Genomic DNA, 22,041 nt, shown 5'->3' with positions numbered 1-22,041 from the left:
TGTTTTTTTTTTTAAACAGTGCCTATACAGGATCACAAGAAACGACAGGCGGACACGCTTCTTTTCCCTTGTTACTTAAATAATTTATTTACCACTAGAGCACCACAACAATAATGTGTTACAATACATCATAGTGGGTCAACAACATCAACATCAAAATAAACAACAATAACAATATACAGCTCTAACACAGAGGTCACTGATATGGTCCTCAAGGACCCTCAGCCAGTCCACACTCTATTCAAGATCATATCAGAACCAGGCAGTCAGAGTCGCACAGTTCTCTCTTACACGGCTTAATATGATCAGAAATTGGAAAAGAACAACAAATGTGGTTTGGCAGGGGGTGTTTGAGGACGGAATAAAGAAACCCCTGTTCTAATGTGACAATGGTTGTGCTTCCTTCCACTTCCTGTGTCTTAAGGAAGTCCACTAGCACTATGACGGGGCTGGGGGTAGGGCATCATATACTGTCACCTACATATTATATAATGTTGGAAGAGATCATTCTACACTGATCTGAGCTGTTTCCTTTTTGCCTGGCCAAATTTCCTTACTGAAGTCATATCATTAACACTTGCGGTATGTTGAGGGTAAGGGTGGGGGGCATGAACTACAAGTAAAAATCCAACAAACAAAAAAAGTTACAAATAAAAAAAGGTAATAATAAAATACAGTCAGTGCAATTCTTTGTATCAAAGGATCTCGGTTCCTTGGAACGGGAAAAATAAACAAAGGAGGGGCTTTGCTCTCAGATTTGAGTGCAATACAAAGTTTCTCAATGGCACATATCCATCCATGACTACTCAAGTACACTTGTAAGGCTGGCCTGGCCCCATTTATGCCACATGTTGAAACTGGATAAGCTGGAAGTGCCAGGCTTTTACTAACTCTCATTACTATAGCCAGCCACAGAGACATTGTCAGACATCTGCTCTACATGCCTCTAATCACTTGTCAAAAATCCCTCTGCTGTTGTCCTGTCCTTCCTCTGACTTTTCTGACACAATCTCCTTTCCAAGCCTTCCACAATACACTGTCACCTACCATAACCCTGCTCTCTGTCCTACTCTAATTACATCTCATCTCATTACTTCGTAGAATGTTGATATGACTGCACCTGATCAGCATGACTGGCTTTATATGAACTCTTAAGTTCCTTCATTGTAAGTCCCTATAGTGAACAAATTTATATTTCTTGTGTGCCTCGTAAAAAACTGCCTTTTAGGATGAATGTGTGGGAGTGCATGTGTGTGAAAGTTGTTTTTTTTTTTTTTTGCAATCATGACAGATGTTCTGTAGTATATAATATGTTCTGTAGTGTACACTCATGATCGCTCGGCATTACAAATGATAAACAGAGAGCCAACTTTTCGGTTTAACTGCATGATTCACAATGTCTCTGACGTTATGCTTTGCACACTTTCTGAGTTCAAAAGGCATCATTTTATAGCATATTCCTAAACTCTGGGCATATCATGAGGCAGACTTCACACCTGCTGCTTTCCAAACTCACAGTCAGTCACGTGCTTGTTTTTTTGGAAGTAGCTTGTTCACCTCTTGTTCAGCTGCAATGGAATTTAGCTAAACTATTTTCAGTCCCTTGGTGTCTTTTCGTATCACAAAAACCTCTTCACCTTTCCCTTCCCCGTTCCTCTTGTCATGTCTTAGCCAGGAAAGTCACTAACAGGCCCCATTGACATTAAATAAGTGAGGTCTTCAACAATTTCCAAGAATCAAAACCAGCTTTAAAAATAACTAAAAACAAATGTTACTACAGTTCGAGGGATGCATAGGTAAAGAAAGAAAAGAACGAGACAGAGTTTGCTGTAACTGCTTGCTGAAATGAGGGATTCTCTTTTCTACTACTTCACATGTAGACACTTAATCATGTACTTCCAGTGTTTGCCATACTCACGTCCTGGTGTGATGAGTGTGTGAGATGAGATGTACTAAAAGGGCCATTTTTTTCCCAGCACACATACACACAAACACGTATGCGCACACTTAAGTGCAAACTCTGCGTGTGCGCCTTTGTGTGCTCACTTTGTACAAATACATATGCTGGTTGTAGGAAATGTACTTTTCTGTTCCCGGCCTGCACAGCAATTTCTATACCTGTGTGAATGAGACAGTTCGTGACTGTATTAAAATTTATAGTGTATGTGCTGTATGAGTGTGTGTGCGTGTGTGTGAGTGTGTGTGGGTGTGTGTGTGTGCGCGTGTGTGCAGCTTTAGCCAGTTCCTAGCTGCATTTGCAGGACTTTACAATCATATTGGAAAGCTGCTCAATTTTGGGGGTCTTGCCAATGAAGTAAAGGATGGTAAGAGGTTCCAGGTCTTGGGACACGCAGCACGGAGAGGCTGATGCTTCTGGATTAATGGTGTTATATAGACCAAGGACCTGAGAGAGAACACAACAAATGCCATCGTCAATCCATCTTGCAGACTCCATTTCAGTGGTGCTAACATGTGACTCATTTAGTAACTGTAAAAAAAAGCTGTAAATTGTTTCTCATGTATAAAATTTTGAGATTTTGCATGCATAATAAAATCGGGATGCATCAAATATCAGGTCAGAGGCCCACGTGTAATTCTGCATTTGACCGAAGGTCGTAATTCGTAGTTTCCAACCTATGAGTAGGAAAAAACAAAGAAAACACCCCCTCAACTCAAGAATTCCTACTCCTGAACTTGGGACGGGCTCCTCAACCCCGAGTTCAGCAAGTGACGTCAAAGCAACATGGCTGCTCACAGCATGAACAGTAAACTAAATAAAGCGCCTCTTACTGTTAAATGAGTTACTGTATACTGTATATACAAGTGTGTCCTTTAGATCAATCAATATACAATCAACAAACAAATTAGCTTGTTAAATCTATATCACTGAGTATGCTGTTCTCTCTTCTGAGGAGGTAAATATACATCACTCAACACACTTTTCTGTCTAACTTGTTGCTAATAAAAGACAAACATGGAAGTGTCTTTCTTCCCTCACTTTGTAGCTCAATGCTCTTAGGTCAAAACTTCCTACTTTTGAGGTAAGTTGAATGCAGCATTATTAATGTAAAACTTGAAAGTTTCATAAATACCAGTTTTTTGCTTATTTAAATACTGACATACCCACAATTAACCATATATGATGAGAAAACATTTTTATTAGTGCCATAGAGAAACACACACTTTAATTGCAAAATGAGTGCAGCCAATAGTTCCAGTGACTGACATGGAAGTCCTATTTGTGCATGTGCGTTGGGTATGAGCTCTATCCAAACGGCATCACACACAACATCCTCCATCAAAGAGAGGGAAGATGCATCTTTACCATGGCCACTCTGTTAAGCTTTTGTAGGATTTGAGCATAACTACAAATATATTGTATTTAACAGTAATTATGTTTAATTAAAAAGCAGTAAAGGCTTTCATAGTTTCTTAGCAGTCCAGACCAATGATTAAATAAACTCCTATGCAAAACACTCCTGAGCTAACACATTCCACTTGTAAATATACAAATGTAAGCAAACTTATCTTTTGATAAATTTTGCACTGAAAAAATTCCTACACGCAGTTTACACACATATTTGGGCATATGCACCATTAATAATTGAAGGCAAAGGTTCTTAAGTTATGGAATAACAAGGGGAATATCTGAATATCTGATCTGGTCCTGATTTGTGAATGGCCACATAATGACATTATTACTATAATGGCATCATAGTTGCTCAATCATTCCTAATACTTAAGGGATTCTACTTAACTTATCTACAATGCAACAATTATGATTTAAATCAACTTGAGCTAGATATGGCTTATTAAGTCTGCATGAATTGCATAATAGTAACAGACCTCTCAGAAATATAATCCAGGGTGACAACTGGAATAGCAAAGCTACATTCAAGGTCACACTACAAATAGCAATTAAAATAAGTATACATGTAAAAATAAACACTACATTTTTTCCAAGAGATAACAGATCAACAATGTCTACATTATATTTGTTTTTGCTTAAAATTCTTCATTTATAAGAATCTCATTCTGTAGTTTTAATGACAGCATGCAGCCTCTCTTTATTTAGGTTTAGGAGGTTTTAACAGAGCCTTTTTATGTCCTTTCTCACTGGGCGCTCAAGCGAATCTCAGGAGAAGCCATATTACGTGATTGTCAGGGCCAGAACATTTTCCATAATACACCTTGACTAGAAAACGTTGTGTTGTGGTTCTGGTTGGCAAATTAAATTAATTGTAAAATATTTTCCAAAACTTTAAGCTCCAAAGCTTCTGGCCTGTACTGAGTACACTTTATTGCATTAGATATTCTTACCTTAGTGTGTTGGGTGTCTGCACTCCAGAGATAAGGACACGCTCCAGCACAGAAGTTGGCATTGTAACCTTTTGGCTCATGGATCCACCTCCATCCCAAGTCCTTCTTGAAGTCAATGTATAGTGAGCGCAGACAGCAGTTGTCCTGAACGTTCCTGTGAAATTCAAGCGCAAATGTTTGATGGACCAGATGCATAATGGCAAATGGTAAAGCACTGGGGTTTCCGAAGCACTCTTTCCTTGATCTAAACGGAGACTAGAAGGATTCTGACCTGGAGCAGAAAGCAGCGTCCAGGGCTCGTTTCTGTCTGTGGCTCTTGTGCTGCGACTCCAGGCGGTAGGATGGGAGCAACATGAGCAGCAAGTGTGGAGACTGGCCACTGTGACGGCGGATGAAGCTATCATCAATCCCTGTCAAGCAGCATCCCCAAAACTGATTAGCAAAGCCAGGAAGTGAAAACATTTTAATTCAGTGATCATGGAATTTACTGCAAGCATTTTAATCAGCTAAGTGGATTTAGAAGATTAGGTGTCCTGCTGTGAGATAGAAACAAGTATGTAGAGCATCTGCAGATGTATTATTTCAGAGTTGGATAACTCTGTTCTGACTGATTAAAAAGAAAACATAAAAAAAAACCCTTGTTGAACTGCAGAAAGACATGACACACTTTCTCAAGTTCCTCTTCTCTCACACATGCTCGCATTCCCACACTGCAACCCACCTGCAAAGCGGGCCTCCAGCTCCTCACTCTTGTTTGGGATGATGTAATTATTTGATGGCACAAATGTGCAGCAGGGACAGTGCAGGCTGATCTTGAATCCATTGTTTCTGTCTGGGGAGGGAATGGGGAAGAAGTCAGGCCGGCTAACCTACTGGAGATCGATGAGCTCAGCCTAGAGCTGGCACAGGATTTGGGTGACTAAGATAACTCACTCCTACTCCCTGCCATGTGGAGGTACAGCTAAAGCCACCAGTCCCTCCATGCAAACAGAGCCAACTTCTGCATTCATCACAGCCCTGCCAACAATGCTGACTAACACACAGTGAACTCACTGCTCTCTCACTCTGACAATACATGTGATATTATTATTATTATTATTATTATTATTATTATTATTATATCTACACACTATAATATATGTTAATTGTAAGATTTTGCAGGCCAATATTATCCATACATACTCCCATCCAGGAAAGCTGGCAATAATCTATATACTGTAAAATAACATTATTAATGTATTATACAATACAATTTCACATACATACAATATAAAATTCTTTTAATTTTATATTTTGCTGTGTTAAAAGTTATTGATGTGCTATCCTGTTCTCATCCACAACCACAGCTCTCCCTCACAACCACAATTGATTAAATGGGACTACTAAATAGAAAGACAAGCTTGCCAGCATATTGAAGGGCAATAAATTGTCATATTGTTTTTGGGTAAAGGATATGCAAGTACACACACACACACACACACACACACATAATTGCTCCCTTTTTCCCTTTACCTCTGTGCAGTAGCCATTCGCTGACTGCTTCGGTTACGTCAAAGGACAGCCACTCGCCTTCTGTACGAGTGCGCACCACTTTGCTGTCAATGTAGCGCTGTGTGGGCGATGTGAGGTCCTTATGGCCCAGGATCTACAAAGAGAAACAGAAAAAAGTTCAGCACTCACAACGAACAGCTCTCAGACCCTTTACAACCTTTCTCAAATTTTCTTTCTTTCTCGTTCCTGTAGTGTCCCAGCGAGTGCAAATTACAGATTGGCCCTCTGCCGACTGGTTAAAGCCAAAGTAATAAACAGTTCAGCTGCACAGGTCTGGAGAAGGCCCCCTGCCCCCATCTACATCCCACCACCTTCTCCACCTACTCCTTCTTCACTCCACCCCTTCCCGTCGGAGACTCCCTGATCGATTAGCCAGGTCTGGGAAAAAGGCTCGGAGGAGCTGTGCTGGCGGAAACAGATGCTGGCCGGACCACGCTGTTATTGCTCTGTCCTTCATGGCTGTGTGTTTACGTTGGACCACGCACTCCTTAATGTGTAAAACACTGCTTGGTCTGCAACACTGAGAAACTCGGCCTGCCTCGCCTCCGTGGCATATGTTAGACATGAGGCTCATGCTGGGTCTAAGCGTCAGAGAGTGTACACTAGAGAGCCACAGCTACACTACAGGCATCTGAAGGAGGAACTAGGGCCTTGTACTGAAAAACTCATAGATTAGCTGTGCTTTGGGACCTGTAGTTTGGTTTCACCACAGGAGATCATGATACAGTAAAATCTACTGGCAAGATGTTGCAAAAACTTTAGAAAATGAAGAAGGAAAGAATAAAAAAAAGGTATCTGAGTCATGATTTAATGACATTCCTATTTATAGACAATAAGTTGAAGGTTTATATATTGCCTGGTTTAGTTCAGAATAAACTCTTATTTTGCCTTTTTTAACCCCTACAGAGTAAGACAGGCTAAAACATGTCCTATAAAATATGTCATATAAGTAGCCTGTGGGTTACTTTGTATCATGAAGGGTTTTCAAGGCTGAAAAATGTTCTCCCTTTGCGCCTTCTATACCACATACATCATTATAATCTGTGTGTTAGGGAGAGTGAATCCCAGCTTAGCTAGTGTTTACTGCACCTGTCATGGCTGCCTTTAGGCATAAACACCATAGCGTGGAGGAGGCCAGAGAGGTGCAAGTGGGAGCTAGAGACAGAATATTGGTATTTTCAATCACCCTCTACAATTTAAAGGAAAACACGATATTCACACTCGCTGCTTTCTATGTGAAAGAGAGCTTTTTTTTAAATCAGTACACTGTACTGCTTTCAGATAGGTGAACATGGGTGGATTGAAAGAAAAAGAAAGAGTAGCATGATGAATGTGCAACATTAACATGAATGCGTGTGTGTGTATGTGTATGTCATTTATTTAGTGAGGTTTTTGATAGTTGTAAAGACTTCCATTAATGACTTATTTGAGACAGGCTACAATTCAAGCTTATAGTAGAACAATAAACAGATTAAGAGCCTTTTTAAGGGCTCAACCTCAGTAAAATACTTACAACCAGATCATTAGCTCAGAGTCTTAATCACTGGGCCATCACTACCACTTAAGTGTTAGGCATTTGCCCATTGCAAATGGTGGGTTTATGACTGTACAAAAGGGATGAAACCAAATATGAATACATTATGCAGAATGAACAGTTAAGGTGTTCTAAACAGATACAAATACAAATACACCTATAGGCACATTATTTGTTTTCTGGGTTTTCTTTTCTTTAGAAAACTTCCAGAAAGGTTCACAGGGCTTCTGTTTGAGACTAGAGGTGTGCATTGAGACCGGGATCACATAGGGTGCAACAAAAAAAAGTTGTATGAGCTGGAATTTTTTACTTCCATGGATTTTAAGCAAGTGGTCAGATATGAAGCATGCCAGACAAACCAAGCCCATGTTCATTAACATACATTTACAGCATTTATTCATTTATCCTTAGATATCCTTAATTACCTGGTCAGGGTCATGTTGGTTAAATTAGCCTACTTCTTAGTTTATATTTTGGGAAACAGAACCAACTGAATTTGTTAGAAAATGTGTGCCAACCCTTCCAGTTTAGGCCACGCCCACTTAGGGTTTAAATCTGAATACAGATATAGATAATTGATGTACTTAACAGATACACATACTGATAGTGGCATTGTGTTACACCCCCACTGTACAGGCTTTTGTGTGGGACCCTCTACGTCAAGGACTACATAAAGAATTCATTAACATTGTGCAGTAATTTATGAACTAATGTAGATGGGTGTCTAGTAGTGGTAAGTCAAGGTGACCTGGCTTGTGTTATATTCACAAGTATATTTTGCGATGTATTTGTGGGGTTTCACTGATTCTATAATATTTCAAATTGATTCAATTCAAGGTGCTGGAACAGTAAACATTAGTACTTTGTATTGACAAACATAGCAATGTACAGACATACAACTTCTTCAAGATTATACTGCAAGTCTTGCTTACTAGACACTCAAAATGACCTGTATTATGTATATGGCTCACCTGATAAAGCTCAATGCGCTGCTCGGACACACGGGCCTTTGGGTTCTGCAGCCTGAAAATCCTCAGCTCGGCCTTCACCAGGTTGGAGGCGTTCTTCTCCATGGAGCTCACGTCAAACCTGAGCCGTCTGAAGTAGGGATTGTAGTAAGTCGGAGAGATGACATCTGTAAGACAGAGAGGACTCTCTTATTGACAAGCAAAGACAGTCATACTCGTGCAGGGCAGAGATCTTTAACACCATCTGCACTGTTTTTGTATGTTCTTGGCGGGGCTTTTTCACTAGCGATTAGAGGCTGCTGCCAAATGAGCAGGCTTGATAGAAGAGCCATATGGTGGACAACTCAGACTGTTCTAGAAGACCTCTGGACTGCACCTGTAGGACACACCTCATCAGTTATTCAGCCAAGGGTTACATGGAGGATGTTGGAATTGATGTTTGAATGCCTGACTCAAACAATGTACCTGACTATCATTTAAGTTTATATCAGAAAGTTAAAAACCAAGACCTTATATTACACAGACATTTTGACAAGACATATTAGAGACAGGATAGGCAGATGTTTTTTTCAAAGGCTAATGAATTTGTCATGATCCAGGGTACCATAAAAATCCTTAAAAAATGGAGGTTTTAGTAAATAGATCAGAGACAGCTGCAGATATGATGCCTGTATGAGCCCAGCAGTACAACAACACTTGCATAATACTCTAAACCATGTGTGACAGCTGTGTGTTTTGACCGGGTCTTGTACACCATGTAGCAACAGCACAGTGAACTGTCAAACAGTGTAATATGAACATCTTTTTGCAAATGGGTAAAAATCATCAAATGCCAAACACTCTGCAGTTCTGAAATCACAGTGCAGTTTACAAAGAAGTTTGCCACAACCACAGCCTAAAGCTTTACATACCCCTATCCCTACCATAACTGACCCCTAACCATGTAGAAGCTGTGTGTGCTTAGCATGGCCAGACAGGCAGAAATCATGTATGTAGTTTTGCAGGCTACTACAGCCTGCTCAGTGGTGTCAGGCACAGCCTGAGGCACCAAACTGATGGCTGTTAGGGCGTGCAGAAGCCGGGGATTAAGGAACTGCGGTGGTTTGTTTAAAGAGCCTACACAAGCAGGATGTCCAACCAGAGAGTAAAAAAATGCTTAGCAGCTGCTTCTAGAGTCAGCATGACAGTGAGTTCAATCACGATTTTCAGGGAAAAACCCATTTACTAACTTCTACTTCATGGGAATGAAGCGTGTGTGTGTAGGGGGGTTGAAGTAGACTGAGGCTGCTTTGTCCATGGATTTGCAACGTCAGATGTAGTAGTTGCCTGTGTATGGTGCTGGAACTACATTGAAAAGTGTGAGTTTTGGCCTATTTTGTAATAGAAGTGTGGCAGAAATATGTGTAATGGAGACAAGATAATGCAGTACAACTGACGTTTAATCAAACTATCAAACTGTTTCCCAAACTCAGGCTTTTGAAAGCGCTCTCTCTCTCTCTCTCTCTCGGAAGATCCTGCTGACAGGCAGCCAATACTAACTTTTCACTGTATGACCAGGAGAACATATGGGCCAAGACTAACGAAGCTCTTGCTAGCTTCTTTCCCATCCATCAACAGAAAAGGAAAAAAAAATCACACTTCAAACCTCCAGTAGGCCATCTTAAGGAGCAGAGTTTATATAAACTTCTCTCAAGCATCCTGACTCTATGAATGACTCTGCTGTGTTCAGCTTTGCGCTGGAGACGTCGAGCTGATAACTACGCACACTGCTGTGATGAACACACTCTATTGTGTGTTTACACACAAATTGCATCACTTTGCAAGCATACTAAGAAATAATGAGACCTCTAATCCCAATATGCCATGTTTTTCCTGACACACTCTGATTCGCTGGGGAATTTGGGCTGACTCAGTAAGCAAACCACCGATTTACTGAGGTTGAGAGGCAAAGAGGAGAGTAACCACGTTACCACTGATTTATATGAATGTGACATGAACGTGATCCACCACAACTGGCGCCACTGTGGTATGAATGCTCCCTTGCCCTGCCTCAGAAAGGGATTTTAGCAATCTTTCAGGAGTAAGTACCCATCAATTAGCACTCACTGAGGTTGTAAGAATTTATTCCATAATTCCTTTACGATACCAGCTTTATATACCAAGTCAGGGCTCTTCAATCTTCAATCCACAAAGGGCTGGTATAGCCGCAGGAACCACACCTGATTCCACTTGCCTAATTAGTTCATATCGATCTCCAATCAACTATAAAGTGTACTTCCTGTACACTTTATAGTTGTGTACTGTACACTTCATTGTTGATTATAGCTAATTCCTGTGTTTGGCTGGAATGAAAACCTGCAGCCACACCGGCCCTCTGTTAAGACTGAAGACCCCTGTGGCTAAGTGCTGAGAGCTTTCTTTGATCTAACGGGTAATGATTATTATTAGGAGATTATGGGTAATAGATTATTACTAGATTATTGTAGAGGTATGAAACACTAATAGTAAGAGTGAACCATGATTTTCAGGTCATCATAATATCACTCTGGCATACTCACTGCTGACTTCTTTGGTGCAAGAAGCCAACAATCCAATTCAGATATTCTTTCATGTGTGTGTGTGTGTATAAAAATAGGGCAGCATGGTGGCATCTCACAGCTCCAAGGTCCCCAGCTTACTGTTCCCTCTGTGTCTGTGTGGGATTCCTCCAGGTTCTCTGGTTTCCTCCCACCTCCCAGAAACATGCTGGTAGGCAAACTGGCTATGTTACATTTCCCCTAGGTGTGAATGAGCGTGTGAGTGTGTGTGTGTGTGTGTACTCTGGGTTTTCTGCCTCACGCCCAGTGTTCCTGCAATAGGCTCTAGATCCACCACACCCCTGACCAGAATAAAGCAGTTACTGAAGATGAATGAAATTTATATCCATTTTATAGAAGCCATTTATAACCTTAATACATTCACCATCATACAAATTTCTTACAGTTGCCACAACACTGAATATCAGCTTTTGCACACGCCTTGTCTTCATTCTGTTCTTCATAAGCCTCTCCATCTCAGGCCATTACAAACATTTGGTTAATAGATCCTGAATGGCTTCCTGAGTGAGCAGTACTAGTGCTGAACAGGAGGAAACGTGAACTCTTAAAACCATCAAGCAAGAGCTTCCTTCCTGAAGGAGAACACTCGTGCAGATGCCTTTCCCTCCTCTTCCTGCTTGGCCTGAAGGCCTGTTCTGCAGCAATAGATGATCCTCTCTTGGTCTGTTGATAATCAGCCACCACTGCTCGGCCTGCACTCAACCGGCTCTAAGCCAACACATCTCTGCACCACCCAACACACATAAGCCTCACCTCATTCACCCTCACAGAAACGCACATCCACACACACATACACACACACACGCAAACAGAGGATGTAATGTTTGCTTCCCTGCACATAATATGCATACTAGAGAAGCTTTGAGATCTGTTTACCCTAACCAGGATTTGCATCTTGGGGGTATTACATTAAGTAGACATTTGTTCCAGCACACTGGAGCCAAGATCCCAATCTGCGCCAGTGTGTCTTCTTGCTGATCAGGAGACCTGTGCCAGGAATTCGTTCCCAATGTCCTTTACTCGTTTGCTGACCCCAGATATGTTTCCTGTGCAATGGATTCTCTCCAGTATACAGTGCGCATATATAACTGTTGTTGCTGAGCAGGCAATCAACCTTTCTCTATACAAGTCACAGTGGAAATGCACAGTTTTATGGTTGTTTAATGAGGAGGTGAGATAAGGATAAAGACCCTAAACTAAACATATACACAGACTCTAAAAATGTACAAAGTCTGTCCCTAACCTTAACCATACAAACAAAATAATTGTTTTTGCTCTTGCAGTTTTACAAGTAAAGATATATATATATATATATATATATATATATATATATTTTATTTTTAAAAGCACATTCCCGAGGAAGGACCCACAAAATGGAAATTAGGTTTTATTCCAATTTTATTAAATATTCATACTAAAACAAGATTTGAATTATGAGTAGAATATCAGAGTTTGTTCAAATTGGAAGACATAATTCTGTTTTTTACCACGTGAAATTGAAAACCCAGAACAAATATTGGTATGGCAGGGCTAAAACGTTTCAGGGTGAGTAGAGGGGAAAGTATCTGACCTACTTTTGAGCATTTCTCACTTCTGTAAGATATGCTGTCGGATTCCCCCTGCTTCCTCTGCAGAAGGACACACTGTTCTCTCCTTCTCACGGCCAGAAAAAGACAAGATGAAAGCACTGCTCATATAAAGAAAGAACAGACAGAGAGGTAGAGCAGTGCTCTGAGGTCAGACTATCATTCCTTTTGTTACGTGGCAAGACTGCAGAGTCTAAGAACACTACTGGCTGAGTCAAGGCCTGGAGAACTGGAACTGAATCCAGTCTTAGCAAAGAGCTCAGGAAAACAGTGGAGGAGTGGGAGTAGGAGAAGAGAGAATGAGAAGCAATGGTTAGAGCAAGGAAGGAACTGGAGAAAGGTGGGGAGAGAGAGAGAGAGACAGACAGAGAGAAAGAATTTGAGACAGAAGAGTGCTCCTGCCTATGCCATTTCATGCGGATGCCTCCGCCCAGTCACTCACCTGCCAATAGCAAATTGAAAACAACTCTGCGCATAATCCCTGGGAACTAAAAATACCCAAAGCTTTGAAGACCCGTGCATAAACTCCTGTCAGTCTGCACACGGTTCCTTCCCAGCAACAGCCCAATCAACACACACACACACACACACACACACACACACACAATAACGATGGGGAAAGGAGCTAAGAGATAGCTGATGTGGAAGGGACTGTTGTCCTGCTGGCACTCTGTACAGGCTTCCCTTCAACTGTTGTATGGCAACCAGAAAACAAGCAACTGCAACGAAGAGTGTTCCCAATGACCCTGCTAAAACCAGCCCAGATAGACAAAGCTTACTCCTTTATCAAATTTCAGAATTGCTGTGTGGTTGCCATGGTCTCACGGATCATTTGTGAAGAAACACTGCTGGAAAAACAGAGTTGGTACAGTGTCACTTCCTGCGTGCTCTACTGCCATTTGCAGAACTGTGAAATCACAATACAGATAAACAATAATGGGGGTGACACTTGGCAGATTCTCTTGCACACACTGCCTCCTCAATGTTTGACTTAATTAATCTTCGGCAATACTCCACACGCCTTCCCGGGCCCAGTGCATCCCTCACTCCTACAGACCCATGAGAGATAGATGGGCTCCAGATCTCTTTCCCACACTAGGATTTACTTGTGTTAGAATATCATATTACGCAGGACCTGTGCTCTTGCTGTAAACAGTATGAAAGTGTTGGAGGAAAAGTTGTTATTCTTTTGCGCTTTCTCTCCCTCCCCCCCCACTCTCTCTCTCTCTCTTGTTACTCTCTCCCAAGTTACGCAATCGACTTTGGCCGCTGGAAAAGCGGCAGCGCATCCAGGTCTTGCATAAGTTTACTGAGCCCCACTTTTCACAACAACTCCACCATGCACATTGTGCCCACAGACTAATTTCTTACCTTCATTGAGTGGAAGAAAGATTCCCTATTTGATTTAGAAAACAAGAAACTTGACGTTCTAAATCTAGTAATGTATCTAGTAAAAAAAAAATCAAGTATTGTGCTAAACTGGTCCTTGAACAGAATCCAGATTTGGCACATTTCATTTAAATACTGACATCACATCAACCACGTAAAAACAAACACACCCACGCCCACACAATCGAAACAGAGCTACAGAAAAGAGGCTGAAAGATCAAATCGGAGTCACGGATTTCAATGTGTAACATATTACTCCCAAAAGAAGAGCAGCAGCTCATGAAGCACGGAGCCACAGATTGAACACAGTTGCTAGCTACACATCCCCTCGATTATGCTCTCCAGGCCTGTGTTAATAAAGTGTTATCACATGCATGTTCGCTCCTTGCGGGCTGTTGGAGATCAAACTCTATTTGTTTCCACTGATATCACACAGATGGGTTGCACAGCAGTGAAGGCTTCCCCTTACGCAGTCTTGTGCAGGGATGTGGAGGCCTCTGCATGGCTCTGTGTGCTGGGTTGATTTTGGGAGAGCCCACAGTGTTTATTTACAGTGCAGGAGGGAAGAGGGGCTCGAGTGTTCTCTTGCAGTCACTAAACATAATCTGTCATGCACACGCACTAGGCTTCTAGCTAAGCTGCACAAACACTGACACACTTCAACCTCTCACTCCCTCCCTCAACCTCTTTTGAGCTGTTTTTTTTCCCCCTAATGCTAGCATGCATATGTAGTCATCACTCAACCCATATTAAACAAGTAATGAACATTACAATGTGTATTCATAAAAATATAATAGCTGGTCTGGCTATTGATAAAAGATACAATGACAACAGACTGATGGGTTAATAAACATGTCACCCATTATATACAGTTATTCACACTTTGTATATAAAGATTTGTCAAAACTCTTATGTCCATATTGGCACATGAGAGTAAGAAGGCACTTAAGTTTTCCAACATGACTAATTCTTCCACTAAGTGCTAAGTGCTAATTAAAGTTTAATGCACAGCTCAAACCAGGAAAATCTAGACAGACAAACTTTTCTTTCATTGCTCATGGGCATGGAGAGCAGTGTGTTCTAGCTGTAGGAACACTGCCTTTAGTGCATTAACACTAAATGAGAAAGGTTGACTCTAAAAGCGTCCTGGGATGCCTTAATGGCTGGTTTATACTTTTGTGTTGAAGCTTATTTGTGTTGCGATGCAGAAAGGGAGTTAATGGGTAAAAGTGATGCGCTGTGTTGCACGAATCTACAGTGCCTTCATGTCAGTGGGGACTGGTTGAGACAGGGAGGTATGTTTCTTCTGTAAGTATCTTCTGTAGGTTTTATTCAAGATTTTCAGAGTAATATTGCCTATATTCACTATACGGCCAAAGGTTTGTGGACACCTGACCATCACACCCATAAATCACTCCAGATTTTGTTCCCCTCTGCTGTTATAATAAGCTCCACTCTTCTGGGAAACTTTCCACTAGATGTTGGAGCGTGGCTGTGGGGATTTGTGTTCAGTCAGCTACAAGAGCATTGGTGAGGTCAGGCGCTGATGTCGGGATGTCGAGGAGGTCTGGGGTGCAGTCGGTGTTCCAGTTCATCCCAAAGGTGTTCAGTGGGGTTGAGGGCTGTGTGCAGGACACTCGAGTTCTTCCACTCCAACCTTGGCAAATCATGCCTTCATGAACCCCACTTTGTGCACAGGGTCAGTGTCACACTGGAACAGGTTTGGACCCCAGGTTTTGAAGGGAAATTGTAATGCTACAGCATACTAAGTTATTCTACACAATTGTCTGCTTCCAAGTAATAAAGTAATATTAGTATACATAACTAAAATAGTGTTTCAGCTGAGGTTAGTTAGCGAGCTAAACATTTTGGGGTAGGTGACAAACGTAGTAGAAATGGTGAGATGGAATGCAGTAGGGTCTTATTATATATTTCCTATTTTTCCTTTAATATGCAAGAAATATTTCTGTGCAGAAAATCTGAAAAATCCTAAACAGTTCCCTAGAAGGTCAACTTTAGTATATTATCTGTGATTTAGAACCCGAAAGTAAGTAGTATTGATCTGCATCTTCTCGCCATTCTTTCTGCAGTGAAACGCAAGTCTCCCATTTTGTTTTTTTTCTGCCCCCCTAGTGTTCATGTTCACGTTATGTCCAAAAGTTCGAAAGCAGTCACCTGTGTGGCTCCCCATAATGCTGCCCTCTCATGCTCACAAACACACAGAATTAGAATTATAAACCAGGCCTAAGAAGGCATCAGGAATGTCTTAACAGACAGTGCACTGAAGATAGGTTAGTTTGGCTGCATTTAGACTTGACCATACAAATGGTGCTGTTAAAGGAGATGTGCTGTATTAGATCGGTCAGATATGTTACTTTTGACACTAATGAGCGTCATAGATTCACACTGACAACATGCATATAAATGAAGCAAGATGCATTGACTTCACAGTAAATCTATGTGACCTACACGACCGAGTTGTATTTATACATATGCGATAAATGTAAACACGGTACAGACCACTGTAGCAACTCCAGTCACAGCAAGTCTCTTTAGGTTAGATATGACAAGTACAAGAAACACATGCTGTCATTACTGAAATATGTCCATAGTGTGACTGCATAAATTATCTATTACACTGACTCATAATGTGTTCAACTGCACCTAATATGGTTGTCCACCTTGAGCAATTAATCTTTATAGTCCCTAACTGGTCATTATACACTCCAACGTAGTTACATAGTCTTTACAGTATTACCAATCCATCTGCGCTTTTAGCATTATGTTTGCACTTAATCCCACATTTATTTGCATGGATTTAGCTAAAAACACTTATTATGCAGGACATGGTTATTACTGAAAATAAAGTAATGGAAAAGTATTGCGTAAAGAAAAGGAGTGTAATTCAAAATAACATTAAATGAAATCTAATTACTCCATTTGGTTTCTGTTTACCTGGGCCTACAACAGGAGCCTTAAGATTACATTTTTATTATGCTAATAGCTGACCTTAAACCTCTATTAAAATGCTTTTAACAACCACTCAGATTTGGGTTTTGAATAATTTGGGTACCACTTAGCACAACCACAAATATGTGAGTGCTTTGTGCCTATTAAGTGGTTCAAGTACAATGTTTTTGTAAATATTTGACATCCTACTTAGAGGTACTCCTGACAGCTCACAATTCATTCAAGAGCCCACTTTTGCCTCTTTATTAAACCAAATTAAATTTGAATTTCTTAACTCTTCCCCTTTATTTGGTTGCACTTTCCCAGGCCAGAAGAATATCATTTATGTGTAATCAATCAGAAATCACTTCCTTCCTGCAACGCCCATCAAACAACTTACCAAGGGGCACAATAGCAAATCACACATACTGACATACACAACCCCATAAAATGACTACAACATTTCCAAGCCCTAACTCCATGTATGCACACAGTGGAAGCCTTGTCTTCATCTGCATTTAGCCAAAAGGCAGCTCTATACTTGGCTGCAGGACATGTGCATTTACTAACATGCAGACAGGGTATTGGTATGCTAAAGTTTATGCATGCATGGACATTTAATAGCTCAGCATATGTGCAGGGAAAACAAAACTAACCGAGTGTATGCTACATTAGATTTAATAGACGCTCCTTTGGGACACTACTGTTTCTATATGGATACCTGACCTTGCCACTTTGTGTCTAAAATATGTGGCAGAATAAACCATGTATCAAAATGTGGAGCCTGTAAGAGACATCAAGAACATTTGGAACAGCTGATACAGCCACAGTGTGCTTACTAATAAGGCAAATATTCCGAATGCTGGGAAAAGGTTCCTGCTGAGTGTGCCTAATATAATACTCAGCATAAAAATAGCTGCTTTTGGAAATATTTAGTTTTAGAAAATTTCTAACAGACAAACTGAATAGAGAGTATTTATATAAATAAATGTGTATGTCAGATTAGAAAGGAGGAGTATTGAGTGGAGAGAGGGAGGTGTGTGGGGCAGAGAGGCTTGAGAGAGTCTGGACAGCGTGTAAAGGGGGAGAGGGGTGTAGGAAAGGCAAAGCCTCTCTGGTGACTAGCACACTCCACACCCCAGCAACAGCGGGTCTCCGGCTGGAATTTTCCATGGAGCATGTGGCACAGAGCAGCATATATGCACGCTACCTCTACTGCGCTCCAGGAGTGTTTCATGGGTTTTGCCTGCTCTGTCCCTCTGCACAGCTCACTCCTTGCTAGCCCTCTCTTTTTCGGTCTCCCTCCCTTCCCGATCTCTGCATTTTTGTGCAGCTTCCAGTACCTTTGTGCCCCGCAGTGCTGCCTGTGCGGACTTCCTGGTGCCCGACCAAATTAGGCTGATAACCCTGTGCATTTAGGCAAGCTTACAGTCAACTCTCCCAAATCAGCAGACTCAGAAGTAGAGATTAATAACGGATGAATTCTAAAATAACCTGCCTCTCTTCTCTGTGTGTTGACACAGTATTATTTATATCCCAAAAATACCTTCCAGACTGAGGCTGGCACTATGCCAGATCTATTCATATTTAGGGTATTTGCACAACTGATGGGGCCAAGAATAATATATAATGCAAACTATACCTTGGGGAATATAAAATATCTCGTAACTATATTTTCCCCTCTGTGCTCACATTTGATCTGTGAGGGGAAAAACCATTTCAGAATTAATGGCACAATAAGTCTATTGAATATTATTGTTTTGCTTACACAGTCATGACTTTGCAAACACCAACGTGCACAGTAGGCCTGTGTAGGTGCACAGTGGCGTATTATTCCAGCAGATGAAGGGGGGTCTAATGAAATTTGTAGGCCTGTTTACTGAAACATTGTTGTGGAAATGACCTGTGTGAAAAGGTGTAGGTAATCCAGCACATGAAAGTGGCTTCATGCTGGGGATTAAAAGTAACACACAGGCTATAGGTGCACTCTCTTTCTCTTTCTAGTTTGTTTTTTTAATCAATGCATGGATGCATGAGCATGTGCTGGCATTTCAGGTATGTTGTTCTAGAAAGCAGACACTTTGTGTGCTTGCCAGCATTTACAACAGCTTAAAGAAGTCATCTCTAAAAACCTGCAGCTGAGAAGTGCTCAGAATATGTAATACATTTATGTAGGGAGTAAGAAGACGTTTGGGATTGGCCTTAATTTAGTTTCACTCTTGCCAAAGATTACTGCACGCATTCTTCAGATCAGATCAGATGCCACAAAAGGCCCACGGTGTAACTGAGACAATAGCTGGTTAAAACGCTATGTGTAGTGTTTACTGAGGGTGAAGTTATTCCACCCATCTTGCATTTCCCAAGCTGCAATCACTAAAACTAAACTGTATTCATATATAAGGTACATATGTTAATAAAATAAAAAGCCCAGTTTAGGATATAAAGTCGTGCATTGGGAATCTTGGGCTGAACTCTTGAATCATACAGCAGTGATCATTTGTGTCTAATAGGTTATAATGTGGAAAAATACGTGATTGACCTGTAAAATTCAGAGTGCGCAATAAACAATCCACAAATTCGCACGCGCATAATGCTGGAGAAGTGTACTGTAGGATATTAAGACACTCAGTAGCAGGTATGCCATGGTGCATCACTCACTCTCGGAGGGGTAGAAGGGCTGCATGTCGATCTTGTGCACCTCCTTGGCGTAGTACTCCTCCTCGCTGCGCTGGCGCTCGCAGGTGGCGGCGCGCTCGTTGGCCTTCTCCTGCAGCAGGTCGCGGGTGCTGTTGTAGATGGCGATGATATCCCGGGACACGTCTTCAGGCTCCGGGAACTCGTCCGGCGGCTTGCTGAGCTTCAGCTTGCTTAGGATCTGGCCGCGGATCGCCTCGATGCGCTTCTTCATGAACTGGTCCATGTCTAAGGTGCTGCACGTGGACAAGCCGAGCGCCACGGCCACTAGATCCAGGCTCAGGAGGAGGCTCACTACGAAGAGGTTCATTTTCGGGGGAGGATAGCTGTGTTCCTCCACAGTTTTCAAAAAAAGTAGTTTTAGAGCTATAATAAGGTTTGTGTTTGCTGAATGAAGCGCACGTATTAAAGAAAAGGAGACGATAAATGCATTTTGTAGCCTATCGCCAGATCACCAGATAAAAGTTTGACGTGAAGGGTTTAGGCTGTACTAGGATCATTAGTCACGGATCTTTTTTGGATATCCATTTGGCGTGACAGCACTGAGAAGTTGTTAAATGGCTTTAAAAAAAAAAATAACCAAAAATCCTGGAAGCGAGCAACAGATCGCCTATGTGATCACACCGCAAGCTGAAGAGTCACAGTCTCGGCCATCTGAAGTTCAGTTCTGCGAGGAGCGAATAGCACGAGGATATGCGGGTTTACGCACCTCCACCGCATCCAAGCGCCCACAAACCCCTGCGGTGTATACCGCGAGCGCGCCTCACGCGCTGCGCTTTAAAACTCGGCACGGTCCGCTCGTGCGCCGCCGCGCATCTCCACCGCCTGCCGAGTCGCGTAGGATCCGAGCGCGCGCGTTATAACGTCGCAGAGGAAGCTTAAGAGTGCAGTGCGCGCGAGCACGTCCGGACGGTCAGAAAGACGCGGTGAGACAAGAACGGAACGAACGAGGCACAGAAGTTATTTTCCCTTCGGCGCGACGGAAAGAGCGTTAGCGCGCTTCTCCATCCCCTCTTGTGGAAAACGCCAGTGCCGCGTGCCAGCGCGCACCATCTCCTGGCGGCTGGCTGGACAGAAAGTCAGCTTTATAAAGGGGACGCACCTCACCACGTGCTTTCGTGCTCTTTCACACCGAGCTTGTGGTCATCGCCTTCAGACCGAGAGGACTAGACTCCAACCTACGCGTACACGGCCACTTATTATCCATATTTCAGCGCGTGTTGACATGGTGCAAAAAGAGAGAAAACCCATATCCACGAGGTCCTAACGCCGGCTGGATCAAGTTCACCAAACGCACTTTATTTCGATTTACACTTCAATGCGCCAGTCACAGTCTTTCTATCTTTTTTTCCTCTCACATGTAACACTATTCATTCATTTACAGATCTGTCTGGCAGGCACTTTTCTCCCAAATGATTTACACTGTATCATTTCTCACTTGTAAAGGACTTGATTGCCCAACAGTGGCTCCCTGGCAAGATCTGAATTCACAACCTTCCAATTACTAGCTCAGTCTCAACCACTGAGCCATCGTATTCCTATTATTAATGGTGCAGTTGATTTTAGAATTATTTTATAACACTGATTTAAGTTAGATGACCCCTCGAACAACTGCCACCATACATTGGGATAGATCAGAGAAGGCTCCTGTTAACCTTGTTTACTTGCTTCATTGGTGTGAGCTCTCAGGGAGTGAGCTTGTGATCTGAAAGCCGCTGATCAGAGAGCCACTGATGGGTGCTTGAAAAGGTCTTTAGCCACTCTGATTGTATCCTGTTTCAATGGACTACTTACATTCAGTGCAATATTGAAACAGTACAGCTCTTGTTTTTCCAGCAGCATTGTTTACATTTGTCAGTACAGTGAGACAGCAACTTTGTCTAACTATTATTCCTATCTTCGTATAAGGTATTTATTTGACTTTTATATAAACTTTTTTTTTTTTTACCTTTGTACTTGTGTATGACAAAGTATACACTTTGAAGCCTGTATTCAGCTTGCTAGAAGGGTCTTTGCAAGTTATCTTATATATGATGAACATCACTGATGTTCATTGTGGGGAACTCTTGCAGACACTAACTGTAAAATACCACCATTACAAGTGAAGTGGATGAATATTAAGAAGAATGTGGAAATGCAAGCATCTGCCAAATGAATAAATGTAAATGTACTGGATATATTTTGAGTATGAGAAGTATTGGTGCTGAGACACTACTTTTAAGAAGTGCAATGTATTCCTTTGCTCTTTCACTCTTTCATACACACATCACCAACAGCACCTGTCTGATTTACACTTTCAGGGAATTCCGTTTTTTTTTTTTTTTTTTCTCATCTTTTGCCAAAGTACCCCCTCCCAACCAAAACCCAACGATCGGTCAGCTATGACAGTCTGTCAGAAGTGTTCTGGCAGGCCAGCCACCTGTGTGAACCAGATGTGGTCACTAAATCAGTAC

The 22,041-nt window shown here is 41.8% G+C and overlaps 1 protein-coding gene across 1 annotated transcript; it reads right to left on the bottom strand.

Moving 5' to 3' along the window:
- Positions 1-1,206: 1,206 nt before the first annotated feature.
- tgfb2 (transforming growth factor, beta 2) lies at positions 1,207-21,908 on the bottom strand. Its single transcript, XM_026914132.3, has 7 exons — positions 19,553-21,908; positions 8,377-8,540; positions 5,833-5,965; positions 5,042-5,152; positions 4,592-4,730; positions 4,321-4,474; positions 1,207-2,404 (listed from the first exon to the last, which is right to left on the bottom strand). Exons 1-7 carry the CDS (start codon positions 19,896-19,898, stop codon positions 2,246-2,248), a joined length of 1,206 nt encoding a protein of 401 aa, XP_026769933.1. The 5' UTR covers positions 19,899-21,908; the 3' UTR covers positions 1,207-2,245.
- Positions 21,909-22,041: the final 133 nt, after the last annotated feature.

This window comes from Pangasianodon hypophthalmus, chromosome 1, assembly GCF_027358585.1.
Source record: "Pangasianodon hypophthalmus isolate fPanHyp1 chromosome 1, fPanHyp1.pri, whole genome shotgun sequence".
In the NCBI taxonomy this organism is placed as follows: domain Eukaryota; kingdom Metazoa; phylum Chordata; class Actinopteri; order Siluriformes; family Pangasiidae; genus Pangasianodon; species Pangasianodon hypophthalmus.
This window is presented reverse-complemented; position numbering and strand designations above follow the sequence as displayed.

Excerpts from the sequence above, each read along its gene's own strand:
- tgfb2 (XM_026914132.3), bottom strand. The coding sequence starts at position 19,898 with ATGAACCTCTTCGTAGTGAGCCTCCTCCTGAGCCTGGATCTAGTGGCC. Across the intron at positions 8,541-19,552 it reads GCCCTTCTACCCCTCCGAGA|ATGTCATCTCTCCGACTTAC; the intron begins GTGAGTGATGCA and ends TCTGTCTTACAG. Across the intron at positions 2,405-4,320 it reads CAGACACCCAACACACTAAG|GTCCTTGGTCTATATAACAC; the intron begins GTAAGAATATCT and ends GTTCTCTCTCAG.